General features: G+C 32.8%; 4 protein-coding genes across 5 annotated transcripts; 3 read left to right on the forward strand and 1 right to left on the reverse strand.

Moving 5' to 3' along the window:
- Positions 1-545: 545 nt before the first annotated feature.
- Positions 546-6,475, forward strand: LOC149736896 (nucleosome assembly protein 1-like 1). 2 transcript variants are annotated; one of them, XM_089876237.1, is made up of 12 exons: positions 546-726; positions 1,315-1,417; positions 1,822-1,963; positions 2,230-2,346; positions 2,681-2,723; positions 3,046-3,188; positions 4,259-4,398; positions 4,689-4,834; positions 5,067-5,089; positions 5,293-5,457; positions 5,759-5,815; positions 6,086-6,475. In XM_089876237.1, exons 1-12 carry the CDS (start codon positions 627-629, stop codon positions 6,131-6,133), a joined length of 1,227 nt encoding a protein of 408 aa, XP_089732363.1. In that variant the 5' UTR covers positions 546-626; the 3' UTR covers positions 6,134-6,475. The 2 variants fall into 2 exon arrangements, with proteins under 2 accessions (XP_089732363.1, XP_089732364.1); XM_089876238.1 differs by having other exon boundaries at positions 2,230-2,331.
- A 360-nt stretch (positions 6,476-6,835) lies between these two features.
- Positions 6,836-8,279, reverse strand: LOC149736897 (uncharacterized). Its single transcript, XM_089876251.1, has 2 exons — positions 8,115-8,279; positions 6,836-7,427 (listed from the first exon to the last, which is right to left on the reverse strand). The coding sequence occupies exons 1-2, from the start codon at positions 8,244-8,246 to the stop codon at positions 7,122-7,124; spliced, it is 438 nt and encodes a 145-aa protein (XP_089732377.1). The 5' UTR covers positions 8,247-8,279; the 3' UTR covers positions 6,836-7,121.
- A 308-nt stretch (positions 8,280-8,587) lies between these two features.
- LOC149736898 (gamma-tubulin complex component 5-like) lies at positions 8,588-11,728 on the forward strand. The gene has a single exon (XM_089876230.1). It carries the CDS (start codon positions 8,797-8,799, stop codon positions 11,596-11,598), a length of 2,802 nt encoding a protein of 933 aa, XP_089732356.1. The 5' UTR covers positions 8,588-8,796; the 3' UTR covers positions 11,599-11,728.
- Positions 11,729-11,730: 2 nt separating this feature from the next.
- On the forward strand, positions 11,731-14,904 carry LOC149736899 (cyclin-dependent kinase 9-like). The gene is made up of 7 exons (XM_089876246.1): positions 11,731-11,865; positions 12,199-12,280; positions 12,658-12,764; positions 13,200-13,302; positions 13,474-13,604; positions 13,886-14,060; positions 14,299-14,904. The coding sequence occupies exons 1-7, from the start codon at positions 11,771-11,773 to the stop codon at positions 14,734-14,736; spliced, it is 1,131 nt and encodes a 376-aa protein (XP_089732372.1). The 5' UTR covers positions 11,731-11,770; the 3' UTR covers positions 14,737-14,904.
- The last annotated feature ends 1,083 nt before the right edge of the window (positions 14,905-15,987 follow it).

Genomic DNA, 15,987 nt, shown 5'->3' on the forward strand with positions numbered 1-15,987 from the left:
GGTTTGTTTTCATGGGAATAGTCTCCCATTGAGATAAGTCGTTTTCGCAGTGTTGACATTAATTAACGAAGTATTGCGGTTGGGTAATGTGGCGTCGAGTTGCAACAATGAAAGCGGCAATAAACTTTAGTTGATTGAAACATGCTCTATAGGTGATGTTAATAATCCATATACCATAGGCTTGTGCTCACCGCTATAATAGGTGTAAAGGTCAGCCTAAAATACGTTTAACCTCCTGGTCAAACCATAGAGATACTAATAACCACAGAGATACTAATATGGTATATTAGTATCTCTATGGGTCAAACCGATTTTTACACCCTCAACTACTAATTTAATGATTGGCTCTCTTGTTTACTGGCGGGGAAAACCACGTGGTGTAGAACGCAGTCATGCGTTGATATTAAAGTTCTGTAATGTAAGAGAGCACGAATTTGTCAAATTTTAACATTTAATAGAATATTTTCACTGTTAAATAATCAGTTAGGTATTGTTGAAAAGTAATATGCGTATTTTAAACTTATACAACTCGAATTCGTTTTGGAAAATGTTCTTCTGTATTGTAGAATAATTGATGTTTTAATAAAGGTTAAATCTTCACTAAAAGAAGTAATAAATTAAGAAACATGTCGTCTGGCGATACTGATGCTCATGCTTTAACTATTAAAGAGGAAAATGAGGATAAATTAGAAAATGTAGACGAAGTTGCTACCACTATGCCATCAGGTATTTATGTATTGTTGTATTAGCCTATTCTGTAAAGTTTCAATCTGTAAAATGTGGCAGTTCCTGACAGGGTTGTTATTTTTTATCTGCGAAGGTACAATGGTTAAAAACTGCATGCAAAATAGTACATTTCAAAGCCATGTTGAGAAACCCTGTTATTCTTGATACAGATCGGGTTCATTGTTATTTAATTTTGACATTGTATCGTCTGTAGGGTGTAACGGTCACGCCTTTTATCCAAAACATTCTTTCTTTTTTTTATCAACAAGCGTGTTTTAACAACTGTTGTTTTACCGTTACTACCCGTCTTTTTGCTTTTTGTTAACTCTGTTGTTCTTCGTTATCGTGACCGAAGAAACGAAATAAATTTCATTCATTCATTCATTCATTGTTGGTTAATTGGCGATTGATGGAACAAATAGCGTTTATAACAACAAGTTTGAGGCCTGGTACCCCTTATATTACATGGGTATATTTTTGATGATTCTGTTTCAAATGTAAACAAGAATATATGGTGTTTTGATATCTTATACCTTTTTAAGACAAATTTCTATAATTGATTTTTTTAACCCAATATCTACATTACAGCTAGCCAGTTAACATCAGAAATGATGCAGAATCCACAAGTATTGGCTGCTTTACAACAGAGATTGGATAGTATTGTAGGAACACCATCTGGATATATTGACAGGTGACTTATCCTGTTTCATTACTAGTTTATGATTTTAGATGAAAAATTATAAAATATTTCGAAAAAAGTTTTGGAGTTGAATTATAAACTCTTATTTAATGTGAAAAGGTTCTAACTGCTTTATTGGTTAATTGCTATTATGTTCTATATGAGGTCCTTGTACAAGGGCCTAGAAATTGGGCTAGATTTGTCCTAGAGAATGGCCCAGTCTATATTTGTATATAATCATTACTAAAGGGGCAAGGGCACACAGTTTAAACAATTAGTATAATTACCATTAGATTACAACATGCGTATTACGGGCCATTAATCCATGGTTTAACTGAAACCATGCATTACACAACAGGGTTAAACAATAGGGTTAAATTTTTAAAGGCATTTTTTATGATAATTTTCTATTCCAGCTTGCCAAAAGTTATAAAGCGTAGAATCCATGCGTTGAAGAACCTTCAAGTAGAATCAACAAAGATTGAAGCGAAGTTTTACGAGGAAGTTCATGAACTGGAACGCAAATATAGCTCCTTATATCAACCATTGTTTGAAAAGGTTTGAAATTTTGGTATTAGATTTTTGTATGATATATTCGGTTTTATTTCATTTACTGTTAATATGTTTGATTAGTAAATTCAAATAGGGTTTCTCAAGTACCACATGGCTAAGAACCTATGCCCTAATCATACAATTATCCCTTTAAATAAACAAACTAAACATATCTGAGAGAAACACCATCTAAAAACCCGTTCTCCATACAACCCAATGCATGACTGGAAACCTATGGTCTAAATATGCATTAATTAACATTCCATACCCAGCGTTCATTGGTGGTGAACGGGACATATGAACCTCTGGATGATGAGTGTGAGTGGGAGAGTGAGAATGAAGAGGAGGAGGAGAAAAATGGAGAAAAGGATGAGGTTAATGCTCTCGCTGTACGTGGCGAATTTTAAGCGTTGTTTTTTTAACTTAACTGTTAGAAAAGTAAATAGTCTATATCATAAATGTTTATATTGTTTTTTTGTTTTATTTTTTTGGTTTTGAATTTTATGATTTATGCCAATGACTTCTTCAGCATAAATTTGTTGTAAACACAGACTTAAAAATTTAGGATAGTATTTGTAATATATCTAACTTTTTCTTCTGTGTCTGTGGAAGGAAGTTTTAGGTTCCAATGTCGTGTTTATTTAAGAATGTTTAAAAGACTACAAAAAATCGTAATCTGGTTTTCTTGGTAATTACTGATTGTTTTTACTTTTTTTTGCATAGAATGAAATGGAAGACAAAGCGAAGTTAGATGGAGAGGATGAAGGTAATTTTTATATTTTACTTTTTATATTTAAAGTAATAAAAATTAAATTGTGCCAGTGTTGAACTGACCGAATGGGTAAATGTGACAGTGTCTCTTAAACTGTAGTGATAAAACTGCACTCTGATTTGCAAACCTGCTATTTACCCAAGTTTTCCTAGTATCCAAAGTATATACTACCTACAAAATCAACTTTGTTAAAAAAATGCAAAAACATATTTGTTTCAACAAATTATTTGATCCAAATTTATATATAATATATGTTTATGAAAGTTTTCTTTATGTATAGCTAGTACTTGTAAATTTATCCTAAACTTTATCACAGATATCAAAGGAATACCAGAGTTTTGGTTGACCATCTTCAAAAATATCCCAATGATGCAAGAAATGATACAAGAGCATGATGAGCCAATACTTAAGTCACTTCAAGATGTTAGAGTCGTGTTTTCAATGCCAGAAGAACCATTGGTAAGTCTTATTATGTCCCTTGGGGTGGATAGTTTATACCACGTTGCGGATAAAACATTTCTTAACTAATGTGCTGTGTTAGAGGGTTGAAATGATTCGCTGCCTTGTACCAGATGTAAAGTCATTTTTATGATAGTTTTAATATTTACTGTTGTTAAATTTTCTTTAATTTATATTGTTAACTATTTTCATAAATTAAAAAAATGAAAACCAAACAAACAAGTTTAATGTAAAAATAACAGCTGTTATAATTTGTTTTAAAATAAATACGGGCCGCATATTAAACAACAATGATAAAATGATTGGTTTGTGTTTTATAGCTATCCGGTTTGGCTTTCCGCACAATTTTAGTTCTATTTTTGGATAAGGAAATTTAAACACCATTACGATGTCTGTTGTCTTGCAGACGACTAAGAATTAATACTCCCATGAGTATGTGTCATATAGGATGAGTCAAAACCTTTATGGGTGTTCAATGATTTAGTGTAGGAGACAGCTTGGTTCTTTGAACTGTCAATCAACTTCCTTGTTTATTCAATGTATAAAACATACTGGTGTTTCCCTTAGTATAGCTCGGTTCTTGTTTGTTGTTTAATATTGTCATAGGTAAAACTACTGTTTTTATAACCCGAAAACACTTTTTGGTGTATTTTTTTTGCTAAAACTTCACGACTGTTTTTATGATTTTTAGTTTTGTCACAGATAAAGCTACCTTTTTAAAAGCCAGATAACATATTTTTACAAAGTTTAATACCATATGTGTTTTGTACTTAACCAAACTGCTATATTAAAATATCCCTTTTAGATCATATTATGTAATGTATGTACTGCCAAGTTAGGCAATGATAGTTAGATGCATTCATGCATATTCATGTAAAATCAGTATAATATATTTATTCTTGGCTGAGCCATTTACCTTAATTAGCGGAAGGTCCCCAAAACTTCATACCTTCTATTCCAACCACAGATCTGTGCATATGCCTGCTTTAAAATTTAGACTCTTTACAAAAAAATTGATTTTCGGGGTAGCATAACTGGAGTAATGTTGTAACATAATAACTCTATTCCAGGGTTTTACTCTCGAGTTCGTATTTGACAGTAATTCATATTTTTCCAACACAACCCTGACAAAGTATTATCGTTTACAATCTCAACCTGATGAAAAGGAACCGTTCACATTCGAAGGCCCGGAAATTATCAGTTGCACAGGGTAGGTAGAGGGATGGGATAATTTAATTTGTAATGGATTCCTTGTTTGGCAGATCTTGTAAAACGCTTGCTAAGTTTATACATAAGGCTAAATGCCAACATATTGTATTAATGCATGTTACAATGACAGTATGACACACACATGCACATTATTAATAAAAATTGTTTTTCCTGTGTTGCGATTATGAATATTTTCCTTGGCTGCATTTTCCAACAAATATTATTTTTAATTTTTGTTTATAAAAATGTTAATGCTAAAAATTAATTAATATTAAAATTTTCTGTACTTAGATGTAAGATTGACTGGGTAAAAGGAAAGAACGTTACGGTGAAAACAATTAAGAAGAAGCAGAAACATAAGGGGCGGGGTGTTGTGAGAACGGTGACGAAACAAGTCAACAACGATTCATTTTTTAATTTCTTCGCCCCCCCTGATGGTAAGGGTATATTATATAAGGTTACAATTCCTTGTTATTGTAACTTTATTGGTTGATATGTGATTATAAATAAGTTACTGAAAAGATAAAAAAAATGACCCCAGTTTCTAGAAACCTTAAAATTAAATCTGCTGCAAAATTTTGTTGATGTGGCTGCTCGCTGCTTAGTTGGTTTGAAAATAATTTGAATAAACAAGGATTATTGTAAATGTTATTTTTGTTTGTTTTGCAGTTCCTGAAGATGATGCAGAAATGGTACGATAACTCACATAAGTATCGTTCTTTATCTATATTTGTTTAAACATTGTTTTAAGTACAATTTGTATTCTAAATTTCGGACCTGGCATTTCTAAAAATTACTAATTTTGGCAAGTAATAATTTTACATTAATACAACAATATTAGTATTAATCTTACTATAGGTGTTGGTTTATATTTAAAAGAAACATTTTTCCTAAGGATGAAGACACTGAGAATCTTCTTTCTTCCGATTTTGAGATCGGACACATGATACGGGAGCGTGTGGTTCCTCGTGCTGTTCTCTACTTCACTGGGGAAGCGGGAGATGACTTTGATGAAGAAGAAGAAGATGAGGACGACGACGATGATGATGATGAAAGAAGGGTGGGGAATTTTTTAAACGTTTAAAAATATAAAAATAAAAAAGTTGTTAAAATTTAAATTAATTTTAAGTGTTTGATGTCCCAGCTCACTTGTTGTGTGTTGAATGAATGAATGTAAACCAAACTTCGGTACATGAGAAGCTTTTTACCTGCATGATTATTATTGGAAAATCTTTGTTTACTCTCACCCTTTTCACATGCCGCACTACTTGTGGTTTGCTGACTTTTTCCAATGAGCTTCCATTTTTACCCAACGACAATGGTTAGCGTATACTTAATCTTTCAATACATTTATCTTTTAGTTCAACGTTGATGGTTCAGATTCTGATTCCCAAAATGATTCGGATTATGACCCAGATGTAAGTTAAAGTTTTGTTGTTTCAGTATAATACAACCAACACCATGTGTTGTATTTGTACATCTTATAACAGATGTCGGTAAAACACAGTTGTTATTTTTTCATTAACAGTAATTGAATAAAAAAAGTTTAGACAACCAAAGTTAAAACTCCCAATTTTTTTTTCGACTTTAATTCTACAAATATGAATTCAGATGGTGTGACTAGGTGCTTGGATCAGTTCTTAAAATGATCAGACATTTATTTATAACACTTTTAAATCTATTTATAGAAAGATCCAAAGTCAAAAGAAACTCCCCAAGAATGCAAACAACAATAAAACATGGAATTCTAAAAATTCTGGTCAACTATCTGAAAGCTAACAGGATGTCATGTTTCAAAGATCATCTTATAAGTTTCTATCTCAAACTTCACATTGCTTTTTACTTTAGACTGTGATGCCATTTTTAAACATTTTATCATAAAAAAAGTAGGAAATTTCTGCTAGTTGGTGTACAATGTACCATATCTGAAAAGTGACAAAATCTGTAATATAGTTAACACCATTTTTGCTTTTTCATCCGAAATGCTTTCTTACCTGTTCAAATGTTTGCTACTGCCTGTTTCTATTTCAGTAAATTGTTAATGTTACAAGTGTTGTGAAAATAACCTTTACCATTTCCATTGTGGTGTTTTTGTTAGGTCTCATTAAGTTTCTCACTTGGAGTTGAAACGCCATTATGCGAGTAAGAAATGTCTTATGAAGTAAGAGTCTTGTTTTGTGAATGAAGTGTATGTTTGTACTCTGTTTGGCATATGCTATATTAGAACAGGGGACTGTATATATGAATGCACCATGAATCTGTGTGTTTGAAGAAACTGATGACAAATCTTAGCATAAGGAAGAAGACCTGGCAGATACTGGACAATATCAGACAATGCATATGGTCAGGTCAAAATGGGTCCGGTAAACTTTCCATTTTTTACGAGTTAGAAGATCCTTAATATGCTGCTGGACTTGGCACATTGCACAAAATGTGGATACTTTAAATATTCCATTTAATCATAAAAACATTAGTTAAGGGATATATAGATTAACTTGTACAATAAACATACCGATTAATTTAATGTTTACAAAAAGTTCATAAGGAAAAAAGGGTAAAACAACTCTATAAAAATGCACATTTTCTTAACATATACAATAAACATACTAACTATAGATTATCTTAATATTTACAATAAGATCTTAAGAACAAACAACTCTATAAAAATGCACATTTTGTAAAAAAGCAGCAGCAAAATAAATTTTATATAGGAGTTTATCTGTTTTATCTCAGCCTATTAGGTGATTGTTGTTCTTTTAGGGTTTTGATTTGAGGTCTTCTTAATTTTTCAGAAGATTTGTTTGCTGCTTGCATAGTTTTATTTCTGTAACTCCTCCTTCCACCTGGTGGGACATTTTCTTTGTCTTCGTCAACTTTTGGTTGATTGTTTTTCACCAAACAGTTTACTGCTGGTGTTTTGTTGGGTCTTGAGTTTTCAGCAGATTTCAAGTTTTTCACTTTACAACTTCTAGTGGATTTCTTTGAATCTTGCTGATTGAGGTCGCTGGTTAAGTGCTTGTCTGGAGATATCTGTAAATAAGATTCTATAAGAATAAGGTGTCAATTTTGATATTTATTATTACACATGGAGCTATACAGAGAAGACGGAAAAATTTTTCCGCTAGGAGGCGATGACAAATTCGTTTCTCTATTTTATGGGGAGCAGTTAGTTTCACGGTTTATACACATAAGATATAAAACCCTAACCCCTAACCTCTAACCCCTAACCTCTAACCTCTAACCCCTAACCTCTAACCTCTAACCCCTAACCCCTAACTCCTAACCCCAAACTCGTCAAACAAAAAAAAACTTGAAAAAAAAATATAAAAAAGTATTCCACTGTGCGGGACTCGAACCCGGTAAAAATGAAACAAAGAGAGTTTACGACCGCACGTAAACCGCTACACCACAGACTCGACGACAGTAAACGCAACGAAAGAGCGTATATAACCGACCTAATGTGGGAAATATGTTCTTACTAGTGTTTTATGTATTTAGAAAGGTATTTTTATTATTTAATTAATTTGTTTTACATTTATTAACACTTTGTAGTGCTGTTTTGTTCGATTTTCCGTATTTTTCAATTTAAATAATTACCGCCTCTAGCGGAAAAAAATTTCCGTCTTCTTTGTATAGTCCCATGTATTATTACTACCCTTCTATAATGGCAGATTAACTAAAAACTTTACTAAACAAAATAATTTACTTTTTACTTACCCATTTTTGATTACAGCCAGTTTTCTGTACAGTACAAGGTTTTAAGCTTTTCAAAATTGGTTTTCCGTATTCGTGGACTGTCGTGTTATCAGAATTTTCCAACACCTGTAACGGAGCTTTGCAACTAGTCATCTTTCTGCAACATAAAAAGGAATTAGTATGAAAAATTCTATAAAAATAAAAAAGCTTGGTATAGTAAATAAACGTGGAACAAATTTAACTAAACTAACTTGTTGTTACGAAAACTTTCTTTACGAATTTCAAAATTGGCTCCAACAACGATTCGGCTCGCAGATTATAATAGAAATCTTAGTTGGGAAAGTTTTAGGGGTGGATCAACGAAACTTTACTCTCTTTCCAAATAACAGCGTTGTTTTTATATATGTTAGAATCGGGAGAAAGTTTGTGTAAAATCAAAGTTGTTTTAAGTATATTCATAATACGTATTTTGTAGATTTAGCAATTTACGTGTTTTTTTATCGATGCTTTGCATCCAGTTTGTTAGGAGATTTAAACAATATGTTCGCATGTTCACAATCGGTAATGATCTATATGTGTATTTGTCGCGGTCTAAAGTTCGTATGATTAAACTATATTTCAGTGAATTATTAGTGTTGAAGCTTACATTACCACTAAATTCTGTTTAGGTCATGTCAAAATAGTGAACCAAAAGATTACTACTATGGCAAAGAATCCGAAATATCACCAAGCTTTACAGCAGTTGACTGCCGATCTGGTATCTTGTTTGACGAGATTTCCTGTTGGAAGTGAGAATTATGAATCTTGCCTGGAATACTCGATGTCCAATATAAAATACCACAGGTTTCTTGAAGCAGATGGACACAAAATTGAACGCCAAATATCTGGCCTACAGGACAAGTTCATGATATATTCTCAACCACAAAAGGCACAAAGGTTAGGAGAAATGTTTCTTCAGTTTGTAAATAATGATATCACAGATAACAGCTTGGCAAAAAGCCAGGTTCACTTCAGTTTACTGTCCATCATATTACATCTGTCGCATCACCCTATTGATAAAGTGTATGTAAAACCAAAGAGAAAAATCCTCCAAGAAGAGCAGGACTCTTTTAACTGGGGTGAGTTTCTCTTGGAAGGAGAGGATCAACCAACTTGGTCCTCCTCATCTGAAGAATCTCATCCTGAAGATTTTCATCCCGACGAAGCAGAAAGAAAGTCATTGTCAGGAGTAAATATCAATCCGGTTTTAAAAGTCATTTGTCCTAAACATGAGACAAAAACTCAAGAAATCAATCTTCCTACAGCAGTTACTCCATATTGGAAAATTAACAAACAAGAATATGAGGTTCCTAAAGATTTTGAACGACTTTGTTCTTTAAAAAGTTATAAAGCTGTAACTAACAGTGACCAATTAAAAGAGATGCATGTGTTACGTGAGATCATCTGGCTTCTCTCTGGTCATGATAACTTATTTATATTTCAGTATAAAGAAGGTTCTTACTCCATATCAGACTGTGGTGACTTAACACATATTACTAAGACCAGTGTTAAAAACTCCTTGGAAATTTTTGTAGAACATGCAAACTCATTAAAGTTAATAAGGTTGTTCCTAAATTCAGTTGAAGCACAAGTGTGCCTAACTTACCAAGCTTTTGCTGCATCTTTGCGAAGTTTTATTCAGTGGTTCGATTCTGATTTACTCGCTCTTGAAAGCAAGGTTAAGAGCCAGGAGGAGATATTTCTGGTTTGCGACATTTCCAAGTCTTTGAAGTTTCATTTCCAAGTGATTTCTCTTTTAAGAGAAATCTATGATAGCTCTTTGAAAATGGACCAAGCAACAGACACCAATGCGGTGAAAGCTTCACGCTTGCTAAGCACACTTTACTCTGCTGTTATAACTGAGTCTATGGTTAATAATACAGGTGCCGATCAAGGCAGAACATGCCTGCATGTTGTGTTGAAGCTTTGGCTGCAATCTATTAAACCTTATCTGGATATTTGTGACGGATGGATCTCATCTGGAACTTTAAATGATCGCTATAATGAATGGCTGTTGTGCCATGCAGAGAGCTTTTCTGATTGCAGGAATGCAAAGTTCTGGAAGAACGCTGTGTTACCTGCTGTTCAGTCTATTTCAACTTTACTGCCATGGTTGGACAGTGTGTTGGGCATGATAGTTATAGGTGGCAAGTCAATGGAAATTATTCAGACGCTAAATATGTTGAACAGAGAAATCGGTGTGAACGGTAAAATTAATCTGCATCAACCTTCAAGGCAGAAGTTGTTCGAGCAATTTGAAAACAAGTTTCTGTCGTTGGTGTTTGGAGGAAATTATAACCAAGTCAACCCCAAGGAGCAAAAGATGAAGTCTTTATCGAATGAGCAAACTGAGAATGAAATATTCAAAAACAGCCTTAAACTTCTCTTTAGCACTGATTGTTTTACCGTGAGAAAGGAAAATAGCAGCAAATATTATCAGGGCTTTGTTTTAAAATCTCCAATCCCAGTTTTGATTAAAGAAAGTATTTCACCTTTGGTGCAAGAAAAATGCGAACATGCCAGCTCAATGTTGCTAGAGGTGTTTAAAACAAGGTTTGGTCTTTCTACTTCACTTGAGGTGTTTCATAACTTCTACCTAATGGGATGGGGTGATGTTATGCATGTATTTGCCACTGAAATATTCAAGCTTCTTCAGCACCAGACCACTTTAAACGACGACCCTGTCAGTTTTAATATTATTCTGCAAGAAGCCATGGCCATTAGATGCTCTCAGTCACCTGGAGTGTTTGTGAGTATGAATATGGATGGTCAGGAACAGAATACTGGACTGCTTGGTATGAAAAAGAAAGTTGTCCCAGGAATACACCAGTTAATACATGCAACTGACTTTATTGAACTTCAATGCCCTGTAGAATGGCCGGTGAACATTGTTATTACTGAGCAAAGTATGATGACTTACAAAAGACTGTTTAGTTATCTGATGCGAATAAAACGTGCAGTGTTTTGCCTTGAACAGCTAAACTTTTGTACGATTTATAAAAATGAAGAAAAAATTTCAACGGAATCGAATATTAAATGTCACCGATTGTCACTGCTTCGGCATAAAATGTTACACCTCCTACAGCAGTGGTACAGCTACATCATGACTAGTGTTATCCAGTCCGAGAAGCATGTCTTCCTTATCGCCATGGAAGAAGCTCAGTCGCTTGATGACATCATCGCTGCGCATGAGCGATTTTTGTCACGCGTTTGTCTGCACTGTCTCATTGACGAAACAACACAAGCAGAAAAACTGGTCCAAGGCACAATGAAAAAAATCCTCACTTTTTCTATAACATTTCACATGTTATGGTCATTGGGTGTTGATAATGTTAGTTTTGATTTAATATCAAAACATGAATCTGACTTTAATGAATGTAGTGTGTTTCTTGGTCGTATTTTAAGAACAATAGCAAACCGTGGCTCCATACCTAGACTTAATGCACTTGCTTACTCAATTCTATAAATACTCAGTGTCTTTTTTTGTAAAATTTTGATTTCTTTTGATTTATGTTGATTTTTTGCAAACCATAAAAGTGCTGTTTAGCCAGGGATAGCCTATAATTTTTTTTCCTACAACTGTTTATTTTGGTAGATACTTTAAGTCATCCAGTTATAATAAGAATCTTTTCAAAAAAATGGCAAAGGGATTAGATCCCAACATGGACTTTCCCTTCTGTCAAGATGTTTTAAAATATGAAAGAATAACAAAAATTGGACAAGGAACTTTTGGGTAAGTTATAATAAATTTAGTAGTAGTAGTAAGCAAAATGTGTCCATATTTTTGGGCGGAATTTCTATGAGAGAATGACTATAACACTTGATTGTAGCACAGCAATATTAAGGTTATAACAACTTCTTATTGGTTCCATATAACAATTTATTATTGTTATTATTACCATGAATGAGGTACCTTTAATTTTGAACTCAAAATATACATTTTGGTAACCACTAATTTTGAAATTTTTATTTCTCTTTTTGTATAAGTACTCACCTTATCCAGCACATGACTACATTAGTATTTTACTTCATTTTAACTTTTGACCAGTTTCTTTTAACTTTTTAGTGAGGTGTTTAAAGCAAGAGATAGAAAAACTGATCGTCTTGTTGCTCTGAAGAAAGTAATCATGGAGAATGAAAAGGAAGGGGTAAGAATTTGTTGTGTTTGAATTACCCAATCTATTAAAGCTGTATTAACGGTATTGTTATCACTTTTTTAAAGATATCATAGCAATACTCTAGCTGTAGGGCAGGGTATTTCATAAATACGTATGCAGCCATCCACTTGTAAACAATTAAATTTCTATGTTACACTTTGGAAACAGTTGGAAAAAGCAAATGACTAATAGATGCATGAAAACAATGTTTTTTTTATAAGTTGCACCTAACCATTTCACTCTCTAACCAAAACAAAGCGATTAGACTGGATAAAGTGGAATGGGTGACTAGGTACCTGTCTGTTTTTATTATATTGTCCACAGGTTACGAAACTGTTACAATAGTTGGTTTTGTGTTTTTATTTCAGTTTCCCATCACTGCGTTACGTGAAATAAAGATTCTTCAACTTCTTAAACACGAGAATGTGGTTGACCTTATCGAAATATGTCGCACTAAACCTACACAATATAACAGGTTTGTAATTTAGTGCAGGACTGCAGGGTATTTCAAACTGTTACCAGGATTTTAAATTGGCTTATTTAAATGTGCCAGAAGTATACTAATTGCCACAAAACAGAGCAATGATTCATTGTTGACTAGCATTTGTTGTTTTGTGAAGCTTAGCAAAATTTGACCAAAATAGTCAAAAATACCTACAATATTGAATGAATGAGCGAAATGTATTTACCCTTGCATGGAGGGGCAAGGACAGTAGTTTTAACACAGGTGTTCTGTTTCATACACCTCATGTCCATTGTTAGTTACCCTGTCTAAAACTTTTTGGGTGTTTTTTTCTGTTTGTGAATGGCTTACAAGTTGGGCAACCCATTAGTGACCACAGTTATCCGTCTGACTACACCCCAAGATTAGTGTTGGTATCAATTATTTGAGCAAAACATTTATATTTAGATCAAAAGGATCCATCTACCTAGTATTTGAATTCTGTGCTCATGACTTAGCTGGTTTGTTGAGTAATGCTACGGTGAAGTTTACACTGGGAGAAATTAAAAAGGTTTGGGAGTGTTTTGTTTAAGGCTTAATATTAACTTAGTTTTGTCTGGATTACTATACTTCAATTACCACAAAAACAAAAAAAAATTGTATTGTTTTTGTTGTAAAACTTTATTTAATTTTTTGTACTTTTTTTCTGAACTTTTTTTATTTTTTTCTATTTATAACGCAGACAATGCTCCAATTATTGGAGGGATTATTTTACATTCATCGAAACAAGATACTTCATCGAGACATGAAAGCCGCCAATATTCTTATCACCAAAAATGGAGTTCTTAAGTTGGCTGATTTTGGGTTAGCCAGGTAAATACTTTGCTATAGTTTTTATTTAAGTTTGAAGGTTTTATATTTTAGATTTGGTAAAAATATGGATGGATTTTTTTGCTGTAGCTACTGTGTTATTATTTTTTTGTAAAATTTTACAAGCAAATAATTTGGATTTCTTAAAACATATAAGTTTTATATATATATCATAACCAGAAATTAGTATTAGTGTCTACAACCAATGAATTTAAGGTCATACAAATAGTAAAAAAAACAATTTTAGAAATCTAATTAACCAAAAATTTTTTATTTTTTTTCAGGGCTTTTAGTTACACAAAAACTGGTCAGGCAAATCGTTATACGAATCGTGTCGTAACGTTATGGTATCGACCACCGGAGCTGTTGCTAGGCGACCGTGATTATGGGCCACCCATAGACTTATGGGGGGCAGGTTGTATTATGACAGAAATGTGGACTAGGAGTCCAATTATGCAGGTTACTTTTTCATGTTTTATTCCGTTTTTGATATTTGTTTTTAAATATGCAGGTTTGTTATTTATATATGTCCATTAGTTCAACAAAAGTTACATTGATGATATGTTTTATTTTATTTTATATTTTGTTTTTTTTATTGTTAGGGATTTTTTTAAAATATTTTTTCATATACTTAAGCCTAATATTTTACTTATGTAAGTCTGTTACAGAATTATATTTTAACTTTCTTTTATTCCAGGGACACACAGAGCAGCAGCAGTTAACTTTAATCAGTCAACTTTGTGGTTCTATCACCAAGCAAGTGTGGCCTGGGGTAGAAAAATATGATTTATTCACTAAGATGGAACTTCCTACTGGTCAAAAACGAAGAGTGAAAGAAAGATTGAAGGCCTATGTACGAGACCAGTACGCGCTCGATTTAATTGATAAATTATTAAGTTTAGACCCGAAACATCGAATCGATTCTGACGAAGCACTCAATCATGATTTCTTTTGGACCGAACCTCTCCCATGCGACCTTACCAATATGTTGTCTCAACACAAAACATCCATGTTTGAATATCTTGCCCCGCCAAGAAAACCAACTACATCAGCCGCTCACCCACACTACAGGAACCCTCCTGCCCAAGCTGCTCGACAGCAACCAACAGACCCAGCTTACGATCGAATTTTTTAATTTTATTTTGCTTTATTGATTTTTTAATTTGTTATTTTCGGGAGAAATTTTTTCTTGTAACGGTCATTATCATTTGTTATGTGTTGGTGAAATTAAACAATTTTTTTTTATTTCTTTGACACTGACTCTACTTAACAAATGATGGGCAATAAACATGGTAAACTTGCATTGAGTTGTTAATGATGAATTAAAACAAACCAGAAACTATTGGGGAATTGGGAAAGTTTGCGTATGGCCAAGTATGGAAACAAAAGTAAGGTATTTATTATTTTAAACAGAAATTAAATTTTAAGTGGCAAACATATGACAGGCAAGATACCTTCAGTTTAAATCAGTTGGAAGTTAAAATTGAAGATTGGCGTACAGTTTAGAAATTATTTTTAGGGTAGACTTTGCGTTCAGTGGGTAGGGTTCGTAACTAGCAACACTCAAACAGTTAATTAAAAACAGTTAAATAAATCGCTGTAACTTAGTAATTCTTGTATGGCAGGTCAATTAGAAAGTTATAACACTGGTCACATTCATGAACCCAGTTACCATGTGATTTTCTTGTGCACAGTTTGGCATGGGTAAACACTGATAAAAAAACATGGGGAAAAAATAGACAAAAATTTGGGACAAGATGGTCAAAACATGGAAAAAAACATTAATAATACATGAAAAAGATTAAAAAAAAGCTTATGATTGAATTTTTTATTTTTTTTTGCTTTATTAATTTTTAATATTATTTTTTCAGAAGATTCTTTTCTTGTAACAACCCAGTTACCATGTGCTTTTCTTGTGCACAGTTTGGCATGGTAAAAACTGATAAAAAAAACATGAAAAAAATTTTTAGACAAAATGGTTAAAACATGGACAGTACATGGAAAAAATTAATCAAAAAATTTAGACAAAACATGGAAAAAAACATCAATAATACATGGAAATGAGTAGAGAAAACATGGAAAAAGATTAGACAAAATTTTTGGACAAAACATAAAAAATTAGATAAAAAATTTGGACAAATTATTAACAATACATGGGAAAAAATTAGACAAAACATGAAAAAAAATTAGACAAACCTTGAAAAAAATTAAAAAAATGGACAAACCTGCACAGAACATGGACAATACATGGAAAAAAATTAAACCAGACCCGGCTTATGATCGAATTTTTAATTTTTTTTTTACATAAAAAAAATTTGGACCAAAAGTTTAGCCAAATTATTAACAATATATGAAAAAAATTGGACTAAAAAATTGGACAAAACAT

Source organism: Ciona robusta, chromosome 4 (genome assembly GCF_009617815.1).
Source record: "Ciona robusta chromosome 4, ASM961781v2".
Classification (NCBI taxonomy): domain Eukaryota; kingdom Metazoa; phylum Chordata; class Ascidiacea; order Phlebobranchia; family Cionidae; genus Ciona; species Ciona robusta.